Source organism: Parus major, chromosome 2, assembly GCF_001522545.3.
Source record: "Parus major isolate Abel chromosome 2, Parus_major1.1, whole genome shotgun sequence".
In the NCBI taxonomy this organism is placed as follows: Eukaryota; Metazoa; Chordata; class Aves; order Passeriformes; family Paridae; genus Parus; species Parus major.
Window position 1 is genome coordinate 109,665,890 of NC_031769.1, and position 18,745 is coordinate 109,684,634.

The window sequence follows — 18,745 nt, forward strand, 5'->3', positions numbered from 1 at the left end:
ATGTTATTTTTTGCCTTCTGTATGCCCCAGACCTTCTCTCGGGACTATTCATGATGCACCACCTGCCCCTGGCCTGGCTATCCAGCAGGGAACGTGATGCTCCTGAACCCTTTTTCTCTATATGAAATGCAGACGTGTGTTGTGCATGAGGCATGGGAAGGTAGTTCAGAAATGAGATGCAGTCTGATATCTGCTGTCTCTCCCCTTGCTCTGCTGGAAGGGGTTAGATCTCACCCACTGGAGTCATAAAACTATGATTTGTCTTGGAAAGCACTCATTTAACTGTTTGCATGCAGGATGGTGCTGCCCTTCCAGCTCACCGAAGTCCTTACCCAAAGGTCAGCCAGCGCTGGCATGCCACTGCACCAGCCTGGACATGCCTGTCTAATGCCCATCATGTGTTACTCCAAAAAAGACACCCAGCTCCCAGCCCGGTCACCCGACCCCCGCTGGGCACCTTGCCTCCTGGCAATTCCATTCCCAAAATCCCTCAGTAAACGGCACAGAACTTCCGTGTAAACCCCAATATAAGCCATCTGTGTCACATCTAAGCCCCAGCATGGAGCGTCCAGGACTGCCCACAGGGTTTTCAGGACCTGGAGGTGTGTTCAGAACTCGTGGTTGGACCTGTCAATGCCTGTCCCACAAACCCAAGCAGCAGGAGCCACCCCCTGGAGGGTGAGTTGGTTGTGTTTGTTGCTGAGCCTGAGATGTGTGATTTCAGGAGAATATTTGAGGGGGTTCTCCCACGTGCCATGCAGGGTGTGAAGCCCTGGGGTGCCACAACACCTGCAGCAAAGCATCCAAGAGCATGTGAGCAAGTGATACCTGGCACTTACCAAAACAGTGCATTGAAGCCAGGATGACATCCATGCTCTGCTGTTTCCTGGGGTGGATTTGTCTGGCATCTCAGGAGCTGAATCTATTCCCATCTGTGTATGTCATTTCATGAGCAGTGAAGTACAGACAAGCCCTTGATTTCCCTCACCTGTCCTGCTGAGTACCTGACCCACCGAGTCAAGGCTTGTCTCTGGGACCCAGTAATTTTAAACAGCAGTAAGAAGCAGGTGATCATCTGAATTTCAGAATAAATTCTTTAAAACTTGCTTGAGGTTCATGCTCCAAATCAAGGTAAGTATTTAAACCTGGCAAGAAAGGACAAGAAACCTTTCTCTAAGAAGGAGAAAAAAGACAAAACTATAACTTACTCTGGACTGCTGGCTGTGAATCTCAGAGAAACACCAGGACACTGAATCCTTCAGGGACGGCAGTTAAATCACACTGTGTTTCTGACTAGTTTTTCCTCATCAATAGAGGACTCAGGGAAGATAAGGGAACAGGGTAATGCCTCAGCATGCTCACCTCCAGCAACCCAGCCAGGCATGCAGGACTTTTTGGGACAGTGGAACTAGGAGCGTGGTGAAGCTGTGCTGGTCCTGGGGTGCCTAAGGAGCTTTCTCTGCTTTTGGTATAATGGGCTTGAGACAGCACCAGCAGGACATCAGGTCCTGGGGGATTCATGGGTAAAGACCAAGCTGACAAGGGGGGAAAAGATGGAGGACTGGTTTGCTGTGTTTCTCCTCCCTGCAAGAAGCAGCAGGAGTGCAAGTATCCTTTCATTCATCAGCTGGAAGCCATCAGTGGCACATGGGGGCTGACCGGGGAATGGGACACATACATGAGGAGGTTCAAGTTGTTTGGGCAGAGGGAGGGACAGCACCTACCTGAGGTTGGTGTTGGCTCTTGTCAGCCAGCACAATGACTGCTGGACAGCCCCCCGCTGCCCACTCGTGCAACCTCGGCCAGGGCTCGTGCCTCTCCCTTGTTCTGAAGCACTGTCACTGTATTTTGTTTGTAGTTTATACTGTACATGTACATCATTGCACTCATCCTGCCTGTGGCCTCCCTACTCTTAGCAACTGAAGAACTTGATGGTTATTGAAAGGATTTTTCCTTTTAGCTCATTTAGTTGAAGCTCTCTGTTCTATCTCACTGCAGGCATTTAAGCCCCTGCGGTGTCAGCCGAGGCTGGGTTTGTCCAGCTGCACCTGTGGCTGCTGAGCTGCTGAATAAGATCATCCACGTACTCAGGCTCCCAAAAGGCCAAATTCAACTGTGGCAAAATGCCTCAGAAACTGTGCTCTTTTTTTCTCACTCTTCGGTGGATACTCGAACATTTTCCTGATGCAGGATTTGCACGACTTTCCATTCATGTGATCAAATTGACAGCTACATCTTCTGTGTAATCAGATGCAGTCTTGCATGGTATAATTTTCTGTGAGTGTAATGGACAAGTAGAGTCAATGTTACCCTCTTCTATCCCAGCAAAAAGATGAAGAAAAACCCTACTCTGTAAATCATGTGGAAACTGTAACCAAAACTTTTCCAGTCCCTTACGGCCACTCCTTCATGTTATCACAATCATTTGGGTTGGAAGGGACCTTAAAGATCATCTAGGTCCAACCTTCCTGCCACGGGCCAGGACAACTTCCACTAGGTCAGGTTGTTCAGAGCCTCACCCAACCTGGCCTTGAGCACTTCCAAAGATGGAGCATCCAAATCTTTTCTGCTCCTGTGTCTCATCACTTTCACAGTGAAAAATTTCCTCCTAATATCTAATATAAACCAAACCACTTTGTTTAAAACCATTCCTCCTTGTCCAGTCACTACAGACCTTGATAAAAAGTCCCTCTCCATCTTTCCTACAAGCTCCCTTTGGTACTGAAAGGCTGCAACAGGGCCTCCCCAGAAACACCTCTTCCCCAGGCTGAGCAACCTCTCAGCCTGCCTCACTGGAGAGGTGTTTCAGCTTTCTGATCACCTCTGTGGCCCAAAAAACTTCCCAACCTTTTTTACAACAAGAAAATATCCCTCTGAGCACCCTATTCTGGATGCATCTTCATTTGGCATAAGGTGTGGCTCTTTGGTAGTTTTGCTATCAAAGACCAGTGGCACCATTTGGTGCTGTGGGTGTCTGCCAGGGTGTGAGCTTCCTGCGTAGGTGCCATTTCTTACAGGCAGCATAACTTAAAAATGAAAATTTTAAAGCCCATGTAATTTCCAAATGAGGCACAGCATTAATAAAATGACTCAGCAGACCCCTAGCCTAGAGAAAAAAAAAAAAAAAGTTTTAAAGCAGAGGTAATAAATCCTTATCCTTGATTTTGAAAAACAAGAATTTTGGGGAGAAGTGTCTCTATATATAGATGCTACTTATGGAAGCAGCTGGCCAAACCCATAAGTGTGAGACCAGAAGAGCTGTAGGAAATTCCTTATTCCATGTCTGAACACAAGCCCAATTCATTGTTTTTGTGGAAGGCTCATAGGCTCCTGCCTGTGCCCAAATGTGGCTCCTCTCAGCCACGGAGAACTCAAGAAGATAACATTTAAACTGGGGGGCAGTGGTGGCGACTAAGGGGGAAAATCCTGAGCACAAGCAGCAGCATGCAGGAGCTTCTCTATCAGCCAGGAAAGGAGACAGCAGGTGGCAGTTCCAGAGCTTTCCTCTGGATTCAGCAGTACTGTTATTCTTAGCTAGAGGGGGAAATTATAAGATTGGCAGGCATGGTAAGGATTAGCTTAAACACGACATCATTCTATACTCTAAGAAAAACCTAGTGAGAATATATGCTAATGTTTTACATAACTTTTTAGATACAACTAATGAATTTCCAGATATGGTGCCCATCCATCTGGTTATTTAATCTGAGAAGGAAATACTCTGCAGTACTTGTGAACAGTTCCCAAGTTTTGTTTTGCATCATGAGACCTGACTCTGATCTTCACATCATCTTAACTCTTTTCTGGGAGCCAAATAAACCCGCTCTGTAAACACCGAGCCCAGCAACGTGAGGTTTGCATTTGCTTCACAGGCTGGTTCCAGCCTTTCCATTTAGCTGCTGCATCTTCCTGAGAGCAGCCAGGCCTGGGGACAGAAGCTGCCATTTACATGTGTTGGAGGGTATTTCCAGGACCATTCAGCTTCACAGTGAAAGCTCCCTAAAGAAAGGGAAAATCCACCTGCTTTGCACAAGATGTATCTCTGCGCTGAAGACCCAGCAGCCTCATGCTTTGCACCTCCGCTGACACATGAGCTTGACAAAACATGACTAGTAAGGGCTGATGTACCTGAGACTTCCCATTATTGCACTTATTCTAGGGCCAAGATGGAGCTTTTCACTGTTTGAATTGTCAGGAACATGTTCTAAACCCGTATCACGTTTGTCTCCCAGGCCTTCACCCCCAGCCCAAGGGCCGTTTGCCATGGAGCTCAGGGAGCAGAGAGCACTGAGTGGTGACCACCAGCCCCCTCCCCCAGGAAGGGCCAGCCTGCACTCTAACTCTCCTTCCCAAAGGCCAAGGAGGCAGGCCTGCTGTGCACAAACATCTGCTGGTGCTGAGGATATCAAAAGTCCTACCAGAAGAGCCTCGTTAAAGTATAAACTTAAACTTTGTCCTCTGCAGTGCAGGTCAAAGTACCCAATAACTATCTGAGGTATGTGCCAGAAGTGCCATTAAACACCTCGTACACCCAGCCACTTAATTTCTAAATGTCCCCTGCCTTTTCATGTTGCCTTTTTTATTGTGCTTTAAACTTTCTTTTATTTGTAGAGTGACAGCATGAAAGCCAGGGCACCTCACCTGACCAAGTTTTAGTCATAAGATTGCAGTCCTAATTGTTAGCAGGGATCAAAAGAACAAAACATCATGACATCTTACTTAAGTGTATATAAAATCAGACTGTATCAAACTTTTATAAAACGCCCCCCCACCTTACTGTCCACTAATTATCATCTCTATAAATGGGTAAATGCAGAAGCTTTTTGTGATTAAAGTGCCCTAAATTAACTTTTGAAATGAAGTATGCAGCTGAAAGTTTATTTTTATTTATAAATGTTTCCTCTACAAAAATACATCCAAACAAAATTTTTATTAATAAAATGATAAAAATGATTTGATTTCTTGATTTGTAACACTATTGACACAAACCATTGAGTATGTTTATTAAGAAGGTAACAAATAGTAAGTGTTGTTGGAAAGTATTTGAAACAGAAATGCTCCTTCCTCATTCTTTAGGTCTCAGCAATCTTCTATTTTGTGAGTTTTTCATGGAGTTGTATGCAGAGGACAGATTTCTCTACTCTCCAGCTGACAGATTGATCTGAGACTGGTGCCAGCAGCAGACGTGGCCCTCAGTGGGACCAGAACTACCCCACTGCCACTAAGACAGAAGGCAATCTTGTAGGCAGTGAAAGGGCAAAGACTCATTTTTATTACGCCCTCTATGATAATTATTAAAAGCCTCAATGAAATCTATATCCTACAGTAAATCTGGGTAATAAGCAACAGCAGTGTTTGAGAGAACTCTTTCTCCCTCACTGCCTGTGGTGCAGTTTAACCTCAGCTGGGAGCTCAGCCCCCCAGAGCTGCTCCTCCACCTCCCCAGAGGGAATTGGAAAGTGAGAAAACTTTGGGGCTGAGGTCAAGACAGGGAATAGGTTAAAGCAAAAGCTGTGCACACAAGCAAAGCAAAACAAGGAATTCACCACTTCCCATAGGCAGGCTGGTGGTCAGCCCTCCTCAGGAAAGTTGGGATGACAGTGACTTGGGAAGACACACACCATCACTCTGAACATCTCCCTCATTCTCCTTCTTCCTTCAGCTCTACATGCTGAGCATGACACCCTGTGGTATGGGATAGCCCCTGGGTCAGCTGGAGTCAGCTTTCCTGGCTGGGCACCCCTGGACTCCTCATGGTGTGAGAGGCAGAAGAGGCCTTGTCTCAGCAACAATGAAACACCCCTTTGGATTTCCAGCACAAATCCAAACCACAGCCCCACCCCACCTACTCTGAAGAAAATGAACTCAATCCCAGCCAAACCCAGCACACCTGAGAACTGGCTGCTGGAGACTTCAGAGTCACATCTGGCACAACCTCCACGGGTTGGCATAAGCAAATTCCAAAGTGCAGTAGACATTCCAGTGCTGCGCTGCAGTTATGGCAAGAAGCTTACCATGCTCAGGTCTGTCAGCAGTGACTACTTCTGGCTTGTTGCAAACAATAATTTGGAAATAACACAATGTTAGCAGTGCAGACTTCCAAAGGACAAAGATAACAGGGTATAACCTCTAATTGCTAAAACCAGTCTCATCATTGCTATCTCGTTATCCAGTAATGAAAAAGCTGTTCAGATACTTTAGGTGTTATCTAGAGCTAAGAGCACTTTTCTGTTTAATTTCACCATGTGGTCCACTGATACTACTGATAAGGACAAGCTTTAACTACAAATAATATGTGGCTGCAGAATGGTTTCAGTCGATTGTCATCAAGGTCTCTGCAAAAAAAAAGCACAGACTCACTACATCACTACACTGATGCCCACAAGTTTGTGGGGTATGAATTTGTGCTTTCCACTGAGGTATCTCAGTGCTTGTCAAATAAATCTTTTAAGCTCTGTAGCGTCTCCAGTTTTTTCTACATTGAATTTTAACACAAAGACAATAAAGCTGCTTTGTTACATAACCACACACAAGAAAAATAATTTTAAAAAAAGACACAAAAATCACTGTTTGAATACAGCTTTAATACAAAAAGTTTATTTTCTCTATTAGTCAAGTTAATTTGTGATAAAAATAGTTAAAGAGCTTTTTTTTTTCCTTTTTGGCCTTAGAATTCTAATCTGGTTGCAGCTGTGCTTTAGGGTACAGGTCTCTTGGCAGACAGGGTTCCTCACATCCAGGGTTCCCATCCTTCCCAGACTCTGCCAAGAATATTGGGGTCTGTTGCTTGATCGATGAGGCATCTCACTTGGGTCTCCTCTGAAAGTCCATCCTCTGGCTCTTTGGCTCTGATATCATGATTAGAGCTACCACGAGCCACAGCTGCAAAATCATTATAAGCCGGCAACTTCTCATGGCCCAGGCGCAGCTCATCACTGAAATTGAGAACACAAAAATAAGCTCTTACTAAAAGAAACAAGCAAAAAATCTGAGATGGATTTTTAAATACAAAACAGCACTTGAAAAATAAAGCTTGAATTGAGATCAAGATGTGGAGGCTGTTCAAGAGCTGTAAAGGCCTTGGCCAGCAAAGACTGGTGGTTTCAGGGGTTCCTCACTAATGCCTATTTACCATGAATATGCCAATCTTATCAAAGGTCTCCAGATGAAAGAAGGATCCAGCAGTTCACATCCAAGCTGTTGATCTCTTTACCTGCTCTCCTGATTTGTGCCTGTAACAAATATTTTCCTGCCTTTTCCAGTTCAGCCTTGACCGCAAAAGGGACTCCTCCCAAGTCCTGCACTTCTCAATATTTGTATGGTTTTAAAACAGTCTTGCTTTCTTTGCTTTTCTGTCTTTCCCCTGATTAATCCAAAATGACTTTTTAAGAGAGGATGGAAGGGATTAATTGTACTTTTAAGTGAACTTTAAAGACATTCTGGCTTGAGCCAGACTTGACTAGACTGACATAAATAACCTGAGAATGTCACCAGATTTGAATTTGATGTTTCTCATAAGCAGCTTTCCTCCATGCCTCCCCTACAGCTGGTACAGGTTACATTTCAAGCAATCCTCCATCAGAAGCATATACCCTACTCTGAAAGCAGTGGAGACAAGCATAAAGAACAGTGGGACTGAGGAGTATGAGATTAAGCAGCCTGACAGGGAGGAGAGGCATGTGCTGCCAGGAGCAGTAAAACTGCTCAGAAGGTCTGAGCTGGAGCAAGAAAACTCACAGGGAGATATCTGGTGTTTTGGCTGGCAGGGTGATTCAGAGAGCTTGTATGTGGACCAAAATGATTCTGACAGAAGGTTTGCTGAAGTTTTGCCCTGTGTCTTTTCTTTTTCTAGCCACCATTCTATCCAAAGGGAGCAAAATCAGACACAGGAGCCTTCCAAAGCTCTTAGCTGGAGCAGTTTAAAGCAAAAGGAGAGCATCTTACCAAGTGATTATGGCTGGATTGGCACCTGTGAGCTTTCTTCTGACATAGCTGACTTTTTGCAAAGGGTACCAGTTTACTTCAGATGTGTTTATTTCCTTAATCCATGTGCCTCCTTTTTTTAGCTGTCTTTGTTCAAAGTTCTAAGGAGAAAACACATTTGTCCTATTTATCATAAATCACACACTTGAAAAAGGCTTTTAAGCCACAGATCATAGCAAGTCAAGCCAGTATCTTAACTGCTGATGCAGTGGAGGACAAAGCAGTGAGATAATATCTAGCTTGCCTCTGACTTTAATTTACAGCTGAAGTTACTGAAGTGCAACTAGTTTCAGATTTTTTTTTTTTTCTCTGTAACTATTAGTTTGATATATACAGTGCTATTATGTAAATTTAAGAGGTTGAATGCAGAAAGTTGAAATATTTACGCTGGTGCATAACGCGATCAAGAGTTATCCACGTCCTTAGGATTATCATGAAAGATAAAGAACAGTACACTGATAACACAGATATATGCTACTATTTTTTTGTGCATCAGTATAGAATCCTGTCATTTTAAATACTTTTAAGTTCCATTTCTCTGAGAACTTAATAAAACAAAGATACTGAGGTATCGCTATGAGTATATGAAGGTACTGAGAGTGTGCCTCAAGGAATACTTCCTTTTTCATCAGTTTTACTCTTATTACAGTTTAAGAATTTTCACATGAAGAAAGATGAAAGAGGACAAAACCCCACCTTCCAGTCCAAAGAAGGCTCTTTTACAAACACATCCATGGTGCTGATGAGGAGGTCTGGATCTGAACGATAAGCCCTCAGGGCATGCACCATCACACTGTAAATGAGTCCCCACTCTCTCACTGGCATCATCAGATTAATGAACTGGCGAGTCAAGCGAAAGGGCATCAACTCCGGCACACTCAAAAACTAGCCAAGGGGAAGGACAGTCAAAAGAAAACAAAAAGTAAGAAGTCTTGGAACTGAAGGATTAGACTGGAATATTTTATTCTTTTTAAGCTTTGAAAGCCTCTTTGTCACTTCACTGAAAATAACATGCAAAAGTAGAACTGAACCGAGTTGTGACATCAAAGCTCTAGTCATGAGTATTCAGTGACAGTGACTGAAACCATGGCTGAACTGTGTAAAACACCACCATATTGACTCTGTGGAGTTCTATAGCTCACTGCTTGTCTGAGAGTATCTGGACTCTGATATTTTATTCAATTGACTAGAAATACCTTGTAAAGATTATTTTGCACCAGAACAATGGCAACTGAAGAGCATCAAATTTAGTACTGAGAATGCACATATAATTGCACGTAACAAATGCAAAAGCTGTAACCTATTAGTTGAAAACAAATACCTGTGTGGCTGCCCCAAAAGCATATCCAAAGTCTATTCCCACCATGCCACCTGTCTCCTTGTTAATCATGAAGTTGGACAGATGCCGGTCCCCAATCCCAAGTATCCAGTGGCTGATGCACATCAGGGCGTGCGAGCTGGCAAAGTGGGAGCGCAGGGCCAGGAAGGCCTCGGGAGATGTGCTCATTTTCACAAAGGCTCGCCTTAACAAAACAGAACTCGTTGAATGCAGAGAAACACCAACATTTCTTTTACAATGTGCAGCCATCAACAGCTCTTACCGCAGCAGGTCTTCTGGAACGCTGCTCTCCCTGCTTCTGAAGGATGAGACTGCTTCTGTACGGCTGGCATTTCTGCAAAGTAGTGGAGAAACAGCTGGATGTTCAAAGTCAAGATATGCTAGTGACAGCAGCAGCATGTGGTGCTTACTCCAGTAAACAGTACAGCAAGCCACAAAGGGTTCATCCCCCAAATTTTATCTGATATGAGAAGTGCCCCATCCTCCCTCTACGTTCCAACAGTTATTTCCAAGACTGATGTTTCTAAATACAGAAGAGTGTGTGGTTTTGTGTATTTTCCTCCAGATTAAGTTAATGGGTTAGGTTTTAATAAAGCAATACTATCGTGTTCTTTCTGTCTGGACAGTCTCTTTCAAGCAGAGGAATTAAGGCCCCAGTTATATGTCTCAGCAGCAGGCTGAGGCTATACTGACACTAGAAGGTAGTGCAGCAGAGGAGAAGCAACAAAACTGAAGAACTGGTGCTGAGGGCACTCATGCCATGCAGATTTGGGGAAGGAGGCTTTGTCCTAGCCCATATCCAGTTCTGAATGTGAGAGCTGAAATGTGCTGGGTGCTTTCCTTCCAGTCTACTTCCCTCTGAAAGGAGCAGAGTTGAGAAACAGAGAACAGCTCTTTGATGCAGCAGACTGAAGATGAGTGGGGGTGATTGGGAATCACTTCAAAAGCACATTCTGGGTCTGAATACAAGTATTAACTCAGTTAAACAAGTCAAAGCTTTCCTTTAAGAAGCAAGATACTTGCTTAAGCAGGATATGATCTTATAAGAAATGCTCTGGACATTTCACTTTACCACCCACAGTGCTAGATCTAGGTAGGTGTGGAAATTCCTCTGAGAGGATGCTCAAGTCAGGACCTAAACCATCAAATATTCTCAGTGAATCATGGTGATTTTCTCTGTCCAACTCCAGCAGATGCTTGGGCTCTGAGGCAGCCTACCTAACTGCATAATCAGGAACAAGATGCCTAGAAAATAAAGTTGAAGAGCAGCATCTGCTTCCAGACACTTTCTAAAGGAAGTGAGCAAGCTTCTGGAAGCATTCCTGTACTCTGGTAGGATTTTTGGCAAGAGGAATTTTGCAGAGCATCTCCAGGAAGACAAAGCAGTAAAATGAGCAAAAAATCAGATCTAGCCATCATATTATAATGGGGATGGTGTGTTTTTCCTGGAATTTCTACATCTCTGCATATGTGGACACTCCAGCTTCTATATTTCACTCACAGCTCTCTTTTGAAACCTACCTGTACATAGCATGGTATCGAGAGATGCCCTGTGCTTCCCCACCCATCCTCGACAGCCACTCAGAATAGGTAGCACGAGGTCCTCTTGGGCTAGGGACAAAAAAAAGAAGAAAAGCACCTATGATTTCCCTGTATCATCTCATCACTCTCTGTTTGATTATCCACAGGCTGTGTGCTGCTCTGACCCATGAGATTTCTATGCAAAGGAAAAGTCAGGAAGATAAAGCCTACATTAATTTTAGTCTTGCTATGGAAATGAAGTTTATGCAGCATATAGACTGATCCATTAATCTTCACCCCAGCTTTGCACACACTTCAGTCATATCTGACAGAAGATTAGACATCTCAAGGATGTTAATTTGTCAACAGGTACTGTGAGTACCTCCAGAAGAAAGGTCCAAAATAATTTCTGGAGGGAGGGAAAGGTATTTTTGACAGTCTTGTAGCCTTTGAGAAGCAGTATGTAGTCCACCACAGTACATGCTGCCCTTTGTTTTTCCAAATGGGCAGGGAATGCAGGAAAGCAGTTTGGTATATCCTGAGTGTGTGCCAGAGAGGAGAAATGGGTGCTTGAACTTTGGGTATTAATCCATAAGAAGCCAGTATTCATTAATTGCACTGCTTATGAAATGATCTGATATTTTTCTAAATACATCAGACCTTAAACTTCTATTCCAGAGAGGCAGCAACTTAGCAGAGCAGCCACCTTCTCTCCTCCTTCTATGTTTTGAGATAGAGAATGCCATTTCCATTTAAGAAGCATTTTTCAGTTATAGACTGTAGCCCATCACTTTGAGGTAAAGAACAGGATTTCAAAAATTCAGAAAGTTGTTCCCCCCACCTCAACCAAAATTTCCCATTGTGAGTGTTCTCACTTAATCATAAAATGTCTCATCTTGATTGAATAACATATAGAAAAATATTAAAGTGTATATACACAATAAAGCAAAGTTTTGTTTTTTTTTTTAATGAATTATGACCTTCTTTTAGAAGGACACTGATCTTCTACATTGAGCATATTATAGATTTCCTCCCCTCACTAGATGATTCCATGTGAATCCTCCTTCACTTTCCCACTCAGTGAATTGAGATCAACATAATACCACTGCTGTTCACAACAGTGAATCAGACCACAGTAATGCAGGAGCTCTAGCAGTTCCTGAACTGCTCACAAATCAAATAACCATAGAAATAAAGACTCTTTGGAGTCCAACCTCCATGCTGGAGTTTGTTCCAACCCGCCCCATAAATGTTAACTAGTAAAAATAAATGGTGACAACAACACTCAGACAAACCCAAACAGAGATTATGTAACTAAGAACCACGTTTGTAAATTAAACCACATTTCTAAATTCCAGGACAGAACCAGGTTGAAATGCCAGAATTAAATCAATTTTAGAAATATTCAACGTGCAATTACAATCACGAGAAAGCAATATAACTTATTCAAACCCTGCATTTGTATCAAGTCAGAGAGACTACTCTCTTATAGTTGTGTTCTGTGCATTTGCTGCCAATTTCCATCCCCCATCACTGACTCACTGCTGAACCCCGGTTCTGAACAGCTCTGTCTCTACTCCCCTCCCCTGCCCCCCATTGACCTAAGTCCATTTCCTGCCTGATCAAATCAAGAGATCAAAATCCTCTGCTTGTAAAATCAATCTGCTGATAAGGAAATGGTGATGATAATGACGTCACACATGATTATAATTATAAGCCTCTTGTTTAAACAAGCTGGGTGGAGGATATTCCAGCTACAATGGCACTCATTAAACAAACGGTTGCCAATTACTAATTTGGGTCAGGAAGTACAAACTGCCTTCTTGCTTATAAAGTGCTTTTCTTTTATTCTTTAATTAAAAAAAAAAAAAAAAGAGAAAGAAAATCCTGCTACAAGACTGTCAGTTATCCAAAAACCCATTAGTAGTAGTCTCTATTAGAGTAGACAGCTATACCAAGCATCACCTGTAATAGCTGGTATCTTCCTCTTCAGACATGCTATTTTTAAGGAATTCTTTCAAGGTGCAAGTATTTTCCAGCCACTTGATGAGTCCCAGTCTGGAACAGAGTAAGAGATAACAAGTAGCTCAGAGGAACTCTAGAAGGAACACCACAATGGGAAGCAAAACATTCTAGTTCCTGTTAAAAGTAGGTTAAAAGCTACCAATTTAAATATGCTCTGAAAAACAGTTTCCAGACAAAGCAATTTCAATGTTGTCTAAAAGGAAAAGGAAAAAATACATTAAGCCAAGGCACAAAACACTCTCAATCTGAATGTGGCAAACAAAATTCTCACTTTCACATTCAGCGTCCCAAAAGTAGTTAACGTAAGGATTTCTGTCCCTTCAAAATTAACACCTACCTTGTTGTCATGGGGATGACCTGGTAAGTTTTTAACTGCATATTTCTTTGGCTACATGCAGCATCTTGGGAAAGGATAATGTTCATTACATCAAACAGCTGCTCAATACGTTGGTCTTGTCTCAGGTCTTCACCACCTTTGACAAGAAAAGGATACTCCCGCTCATCACTGCCTCGGATTGTTATACGTTTTGGCTTCCTCAAGGATTCCATCACACTTATCTTGGAAAAGGACAGGAAAAAGAAAAATATTTGTGACAGAAGACTTGGTCTTACAGAATTATCTCTGGAATTAAGCGTATCTGTCACTCCTAGATGACATAATCAAGTTACTCAATTATAATAGAACACCAAATGCCCACTTGCAGCTCTTCATTTGTATCCTGCAAGATGTCTAAACAAGCAGTGACCCTACTACTACCAAATTCTTCAAATGGTATATGGACACAGATTTACACCACACAGGATTTTGACTCAATCTTAAAAACATACCCGTTCATCAAATCCAGAGATTTTTGCGTGGTACTCTGGCAGTGGTTTCCCTTTTCCATCGTACTGACCTAAAGTGGTAGTGGAAAAAAATATTAATACTTACCCTGCTGCTATTTTAAAGTGTGTTTAACACCAGAACACACATCCAAGTGTTTTGTCAAACTGGTAGAATGACAACTATGAAGAAAATACTTTTAAATGTGTAAAAAGAATCCAACATACACAGAGTATGATTTTATCTATGAATTACTGACACCTTTTCCTTGTTTAGCTGTTAGAATAGAGTTCTTGATGCTTTCAGAAGACACAACCTTTTTTGAGCTACATTTTAACATGTATTAGAATTATCTATCAGATTTCCTGGAGTCAGGCCTTTAGAAAAATACTAAATTCTTAGGTAAGAGATACAAGCTTAGATACAATTTTAAAAAACGGGACTACAGCTTAAGAAAGGATTTAAGAGATAATGAGTGAACAGAATTATTTAAAATAAGGCCAGATGAGGCTTAAGGCCAGAAGGAAGGATCATACAGCCAATATAAGTAATAAAGCTCAAGAGCAATGTTCTTGTAAGGGACAATTCACTATCAAAACACTGAAGGGGAACTTACCAGGAACCTCCAGTTCATTCCTCAAGAACTCAGCTTTGAATTCACTCATCCATGGTGAACATTCTTTGAGGTTCCCAGGTTCTTTATGGGTTTTGTTCATTTTTGAGTGGAGAGTAGTTGCAATTGCATTGAAGTCACTAATCTTCATATCCAACAGTTCTGAGCCACCTCTGCCAAAATGACGATCCAGGTCCTTCCCAAAAGCCTAACAATCATTTATAGAAAGGTACCCTGTTTACACAGTGCTAGAAACTACCCAAGAACACCAAAAGGGTACCTTCCTATCTATACACACAGCTCGTTTAGATATTAGGAAGAAATTCTTATTATAAACCAGAAAAGGTTGCCTAGAAACGTTGAGGATGCCCCATCCCTGGAAGTGTTCATGACCAAGCTGGATGAGACTCTGCTCTAGAGGGAGGTGCCCCTGCCCATGGCAGGGGTGTTAGAACCAGATGATTTTTAAGGTCCCTTCCAACCCAAATCATTCTGTAACTGAAATGTTTTACATGTTTTATTTACTACTGGATTTATTATTTGTGGATTTATTACTGCCTAGCAATAATTTTGGACATAAAATGTATAAACCCATAGTTTAAAGTATTTTAAACATCCTGATAAAGAAAAAGAGCAAAGTTTTGGACATGGATCCATTTAATGAACAAAGTAAGTACTATCTACAAATAATTAACTGAATTGATTTCCTGTGTTCATAATTCAAGGTTCTAGAAAAACCAAATATTCCTTCTTGGACTGGATATTAATGGCTTGGAAAGACTTTTTTTTAATGCCTGATCATTTTTCTACCGTGCTATGAAGACACAGCTATTTCAGTAGTCAATGAAACTACATGAAAATGTAGTAAATGAAAATACAAAAAACATTTTCCTTTTTGAGGAGACTGCTACAGTCAAGAACATCTTTATCAGTAGATCTATTTCCAGATTATGAGACTGAAGTACTCCATATAATAGAGCAATTTTATGTGTCAGTCAAGAGAGACAACTTTTGTTTTTTTCCCCCAGCAAGGACACTAGAAATGATACAGTCATTTTCATAGAATGACACAGTAGCATTCACACTTTGTTTCTTCATAATAATCCATCATAAATGCAAAGAATTCAGAATGACTCTGTTCTGCAGCTACTCTCTGCTCTCCCTCTCCCCTTTGACAGAGGGGAAACAACCCTGATATCCCTCTTCAGCATCTCCTCTGCTCTTCTCTCTCTATCCTCTAATACTGCACATTTCAGCATTTTAAAGAGACATTGATTTTTAATTTTTATTTTGTGTGGGCACAGAAGTAATCCAAACAGCCTTTGTGCTTATGTCTGCTATGTCCCTTGACATTCATGTACACTTTATAGCTGCTTCCCTCTCCCTACCCCCCACTCCTGACACGGCACATCCTGTACATTCTTATCCCTCACTCTTTAAGTTTAGAGTCTTTATCATCAAAGACCCACCTTATCTCACAGCAACACATTCAGAGGACTAGTGTGCCCCCAAACTCCCAATTACCCTTTCTGCTTCATTATCACCTCACCTCCTCCCGACTCCACCTTACTCTCATCCTCCACCTTTCCCACTCATGGGGAAGGAATCTCCCTACAGACACCCAGGTTAGTTTATCTAAGGCTAATGTGACATAAGGATGGCCACAATGGGAGAGAGCTGGATGCACCCCGCCCTGGCCACGGGGCTATGCACATACAGTACAAGCATACAGTCAGGACTCCTTCTACAGGAGTATCACGGCTCCTGGCCTCAGCAATTTGCAGCTCAGGGATTCCTGGAACCGGGAGTGTGCATTTGTATGTAAAAGCTCTCAAAGAATTGCTCCCTCTCTATTGCCTGCTTGCTATTTGAACTCATGAAAGCACCTAATACCCTGCAGCAGGAGTTCAGCACCTAAGCTGCACTGAATGAGGAAACACTTCTTACTTGTCTGAACCTGCCAGTTCCATAGAGTATTTACTTCATGTTTGGCACTCCTGATAGAATCACAGAATTGCTAGAGTTGGAAAAGACCTTTAAGTTCACCAAGTCCAGCCATGGGGCTGATGTTAAGAGCTTTACTGTATCTGGCACCATTGTATTTTTTCCAACTGGAGGAATGCTAAAGTTGCTTGTGCAGTGGTTACTCTGTACCTCTGATTATTCTTCCCACTTAGAACCTCATCCAATTTTACTTTACCAGTGCCGAGAATACTGCAGATGAGGACTAGAATGTTCAAGGAGCAAGAGTCAGAGAAGGCTGCTATGCCAATTTACAAATCCATGTTTAGTTCTCTGTTGTTAATAATGATGAACATTCACTTTTCTTTCCTTGAGTTTTCCTTGAGACTGCCCTTGAGTTTTCACAGCTGCTATTTTCAAAGAACCATCACAAATCAAGATTTTGTTCTTGAACTGCAATAGTCAGCTAAAATACTCAGAATTTCTATATGCTACTATGGTAATTACATTTTCTTGCCACATGTGTAATTTCATTTTCTATGCTGATTTTCACCACTTTGGAATTCAGTCAGTTTTGTAAAGTCTTTTCTTTAATTCTTCATAGTTTTAACTCTTCTGTTTAAGTAACTTCATGTCAGCAGCAAATTTCAGTAGTAAAATATAGCAAAATTCCCTAAGGTGCTCATAAATCCTTGGCAGCAAGGAACAAAAACCAAGGCCAGATTCCCACAGATGATTAGAGGCTCAGGTCCTAAGAACCTGGCAACATGCAGGACAGGAGAGGTAGAAGCTGTGTAAGACAGAACATCTATCCCTGCAGGGCAGTTAGAAGAGGAAAGTGAACTATGTTAAGTCCATGGCTTCTAGCAAAGAAATCCCAGTCCTGTACTCCTGACTAGATCAAGTCTCATCAAGTCCTGCAGCACCTGTAAAAGCTGTGATCTAGTTCCCTCTTTTGACTTTCTATTGCCTTCTAGAAAAGTCATGATGCCAATACTACTCTGTAACCACATATACCTGAATAAACCTTTTCCTCATCAGTCCAAGGCCAGGAGCCTCCAAGTTTCCCAAATTCTTGTACATTCCTTCATACATTTCCTTAAGCTTCTTTTTGTTTCTCTGAGGTTTTGACAACTCATTTCTGACATCCTCAGCCCAATCCTGTAAAAAGAAGAAAACAGATGAGTCCTGAGAAAAGATTTACTGACTCTTGCTCTTCAGTAGGCCACTCAAATTGCACTGCGGTTACTGTATTTAATAGTCAATTATTATTTGTTTTTTGACAAAAAAAAAAGCAACCAAAAGACTGTGGAAATATTTTCCTTTCATTCTGTGTCTTGATAAAATGTTTCTACTTTATTATGATAATTATGTTTACTACCATAGCGTTTAGTGCTAAGAAAACCTTTGTGGGGCCAGGAGTGGCACCAAACACAGGAGAAGAATCCTTTGGACAAACAACCCAGAACACAGACAGGAATGCCCAGCAGGGAAAGGGCATAAGAACACAAGTAGTTGAGCACAAATAGTCCAAGATTATAAAGACGGTCACAAATGATAATTCTGTAAGGGTTTCAGAATGATTAAGGAAGACTGACTGCGGGGCAGGGCACAGACCCTGAAGGGGAAAGCTGAAAAGAGCTGGAGCAGAACATCCAGCTGGCACAAGGGAAGGAGTCCATCACCAGTGAAAGCTGCTGACAGCACCCCAATATCATCATCATCATCACGAGTTGGTGCTGGGTTGAACCACTTCCTGTGGCTGTGGTGTCAACTGAACTGTGTCAGACTCCACCCAGCACTTACTCTTCTGAACAGAGGGAAAGGAATGAAGGGGAAGGGGGGAAATATACACTTTACCTTGAAAATCATTACAGGACTAGAGAGCTGCTCCAGGGAGCGAACAAAATCTTGAACTACTCCTCCTCTATCCAACTTATTCTTGATCCTTTAAAAGAAGAGAAAAATGCATCGCAATGCAACAGGAACTACAATCACCACCTCACCTGCAGATAAGCAATGATCTAGACTCTCTGCTAAATAAAATATAAAGAATCTGCTATATAAAATAAAAGAATCTGGTAAAATAATTCAGGTGTAAGTAGGTAAGATTCCCTCAGAATTCCCTCTTAGACTGCATGATTCTTTATATGTTGACTAAACATGCCACACAGCTCCCCATTTTTAAATTATATGTCCCACTAAGAAAATAGGAACTTGGTGGGCGAGTGGAAAGCATGCTTGAAACACACAGGCATTGGCCATACCATATGCCCTGTCAGGACAGGTACTGAAGGGTGATACTTTCTGCAAAACACATGACTTTGTATGTTCATTTTAAGCAAAAATTTATTCAGCAAATGTATCAAATTTGAGAAAAGGCAAAAAGACACCCAAAATTTTTAAGAGTGGTTCTACAGCACTGTGTGATGGGAACTGATTTTTGCCTGGGGATTAACTCAAGTGTTACTGCATGCCA

At 42.0% G+C, this 18,745-nt stretch overlaps 1 protein-coding gene across 4 annotated transcripts in view; it reads right to left on the reverse strand.

Moving 5' to 3' along the window:
• Positions 1-6,563: 6,563 nt before the first annotated feature.
• The window catches only part of PRKDC (protein kinase, DNA-activated, catalytic subunit), an 82,005-nt gene continuing 69,823 nt past the window's right edge, over positions 6,564-18,745 (reverse strand). For all 4 annotated transcript variants that reach the window (XM_015618964.3, XM_033512252.1, XM_033512251.1 and 1 more), the window contains 12 exons: positions 18,127-18,214; positions 17,284-17,427; positions 14,308-14,512; positions 13,697-13,764; positions 13,206-13,426; positions 12,809-12,901; positions 10,844-10,933; positions 9,585-9,656; positions 9,305-9,506; positions 8,680-8,868; positions 7,945-8,084; positions 6,564-6,935 (listed from right to left, as the gene is read on the reverse strand). In XM_015618964.3, coding sequence (XP_015474450.2) covers positions 6,731-6,935; positions 7,945-8,084; positions 8,680-8,868; positions 9,305-9,506; positions 9,585-9,656; positions 10,844-10,933; positions 12,809-12,901; positions 13,206-13,426; positions 13,697-13,764; positions 14,308-14,512; positions 17,284-17,427; positions 18,127-18,214 — 1,717 coding nt within the window. In that variant the 3' untranslated portion in view covers positions 6,564-6,730. The remainder of the gene's footprint in view (positions 6,936-7,944; positions 8,085-8,679; positions 8,869-9,304; positions 9,507-9,584; positions 9,657-10,843; positions 10,934-12,808; positions 12,902-13,205; positions 13,427-13,696; positions 13,765-14,307; positions 14,513-17,283; positions 17,428-18,126; positions 18,215-18,745) is intronic.